The 1,977-nt window shown below is 41.0% G+C and overlaps 1 protein-coding gene across 1 annotated transcript; it reads left to right on the top strand.

Annotated features, from left to right (window-relative positions):
• Positions 1-869: 869 nt before the first annotated feature.
• On the top strand, positions 870-1,527 carry LOC149024344 (2S seed storage albumin protein-like). Its single transcript, XM_089143457.1, has 2 exons — positions 870-1,021; positions 1,140-1,527. The coding sequence occupies exons 1-2, from the start codon at positions 870-872 to the stop codon at positions 1,525-1,527; spliced, it is 540 nt and encodes a 179-aa protein (XP_088999583.1).
• The last annotated feature ends 450 nt before the right edge of the window (positions 1,528-1,977 follow it).

Genomic DNA, 1,977 nt, shown 5'->3' with positions numbered 1-1,977 from the left:
AGAATATCTGGGGTGGTGGCATATTCCATCTGCAGCTCTTCATCCCTCTTTGTTTGCTTCTACTTTTGGTATTATGAAATTAGCTTTTTATAGTATCATATCTTATAACCATTAATATATCAAATCGATCTTTTTAAGTTCAAATTAATTTAATTTCAACTGGTAAAATTCAGGGATGAAGAAGGATCTGATGATCGAGGAATGGATTAACTTAGACATAGAGGTTGCAAATAATCTTATTCAACTGAAAGGAGCAGCAAATGCAGAAGAAGAAATGAGATGAAGAGCAATACAAACAACAAAATGGAAAGACAATTTCAATGCATTGCTTCCATATATGAAGCAACTGAACAACCATTACCTATTACTGGTACCAATAAGAAGAAACACAAGTGAAGAGGGAAAGAAAATTCGTGTTTGGCATTTATATTTTTGTTGGATGTATTGCTTCTATATATGAAGCAACGGACTACCATTACCTATCACTGCTACCAATAAGAAGAAACACAAGTGAAGAGGGAAAGAAAATTTGTGTTTTGACATTTATATTTATGTTGTAAGAACTAGTTAAATTCTTACTTAGTTATGTTTTTGTAATTTTGTAATATGTATTAGATCACATGGAACCACAAAACCCTTTTGCACAGCACACTACTCGGAAGTACAATTGTCCAGCGAATATGCACCTGTCCGTATATGAATCAGTCCACCAAAACCAGGACGTACTCTTCGCTTTCCCTCCACTTGTTTGCCATGCAAACCCTAAGAATCTCCTATAAATATTTCTTCTCTAGCTCTCCCTGCTCATCAAAGTGAAGAAATCTAGTTTCAACAACTGATCAGTAAGAATTGACAAGCAGGGAAGAAGAATGGGTCGGGTTGCGATCATAGGTGTTGTTCTGGTGGCCTTAATGGTTATGGCAGAAGCCACGATTTTCGTTGACACTGATGAAGAGCTAGAAAACCGATACAGCAGTGGGGGGCAATGCCGTCAGGAGTTGAGTGGCCAGCGCTTGCACAGGTTTCTTTCTTCTTCAGAATTTACATTAAAATCATGGCGGGTTTGAGTTTACATTACAATATAATCTGATCAGTCCAGCCTCATTGTTTTGTTTCTGTTGTTAATTTTGTACATGAAGTTGCCAGCGATACATGCAGAGAGGTGGACGAGGACGAGGAATTGGAGATCTGATTCTTAGGCGTGGATCCGAAGAAGAGCAGTTCCTGGAGCACTGCTGCAGAGAGCTGAGGCAAGTGAATGAGAGGTGCAGGTGTCAGGCCGTAGAGAGAGCACTGGAACGAGCTCAGGAGGAGAGAGGAGGAAGATCCCAGGATTACGAGAGACAAGGTAGATTCGACGAGGATAGGCGTGGAAGCTCACAAGACTATGACAGGCGTGGAAGCTACTCTGGTGGAGGTGGTGATCAGAGCCAGCAAAGGGAGCAGATGGTTCTAAGGGCTCAGAATCTGCCCCAGATGTGCCGCTTAAACAGGCCCCAGTACTGCCAGATTAGGGAGCACTACTGAGCTTTCCGAAGTTTTGGTTGAACCTTAAGAACTAGTAGTTCTTAGAAGACGAATAATTGAGATCAGGGGGTAAGGCGAAGTTGTAAAAAAGCACATTATCGTGCTTTCACTGCTTTGTACTCTTTATTAAAAGTTAATGCAGTTGCCCACTTTTACCGATCGAAGTTCTACCTTCTAGATTACGATCGATCTTACACATTTGGCCAAAGAGATCGAGAGGATTAATCATTGAGTCCTCTCTTAGCCGGTGCATCTACGATTCTTTTTCCCTGCAAGACGTTGAAACCGACCTAATTTATAACCTACTTCGGCAATTCTCCAGTTTAGGAAGGACGACATATATAGATTTAACTACATATGCCCTTAAGTCACAAAATTAAATGTGATGCAGTGGTTGGCCTACTTCAGGTCGGCCAAGTACCGACTTGCATTGCAGTGGATCTACATGTA

This window comes from Hakea prostrata, chromosome 2 (assembly GCF_041222555.1).
Source record: "Hakea prostrata isolate BN-2017 chromosome 2, UWA_Hpros_2, whole genome shotgun sequence".
NCBI lineage: Eukaryota > Viridiplantae > Streptophyta > Magnoliopsida > Proteales > Proteaceae > Hakea > Hakea prostrata.
Note: the sequence above shows the minus strand (reverse complement) of the source record. Positions and strands in the feature narration are given on the sequence as shown.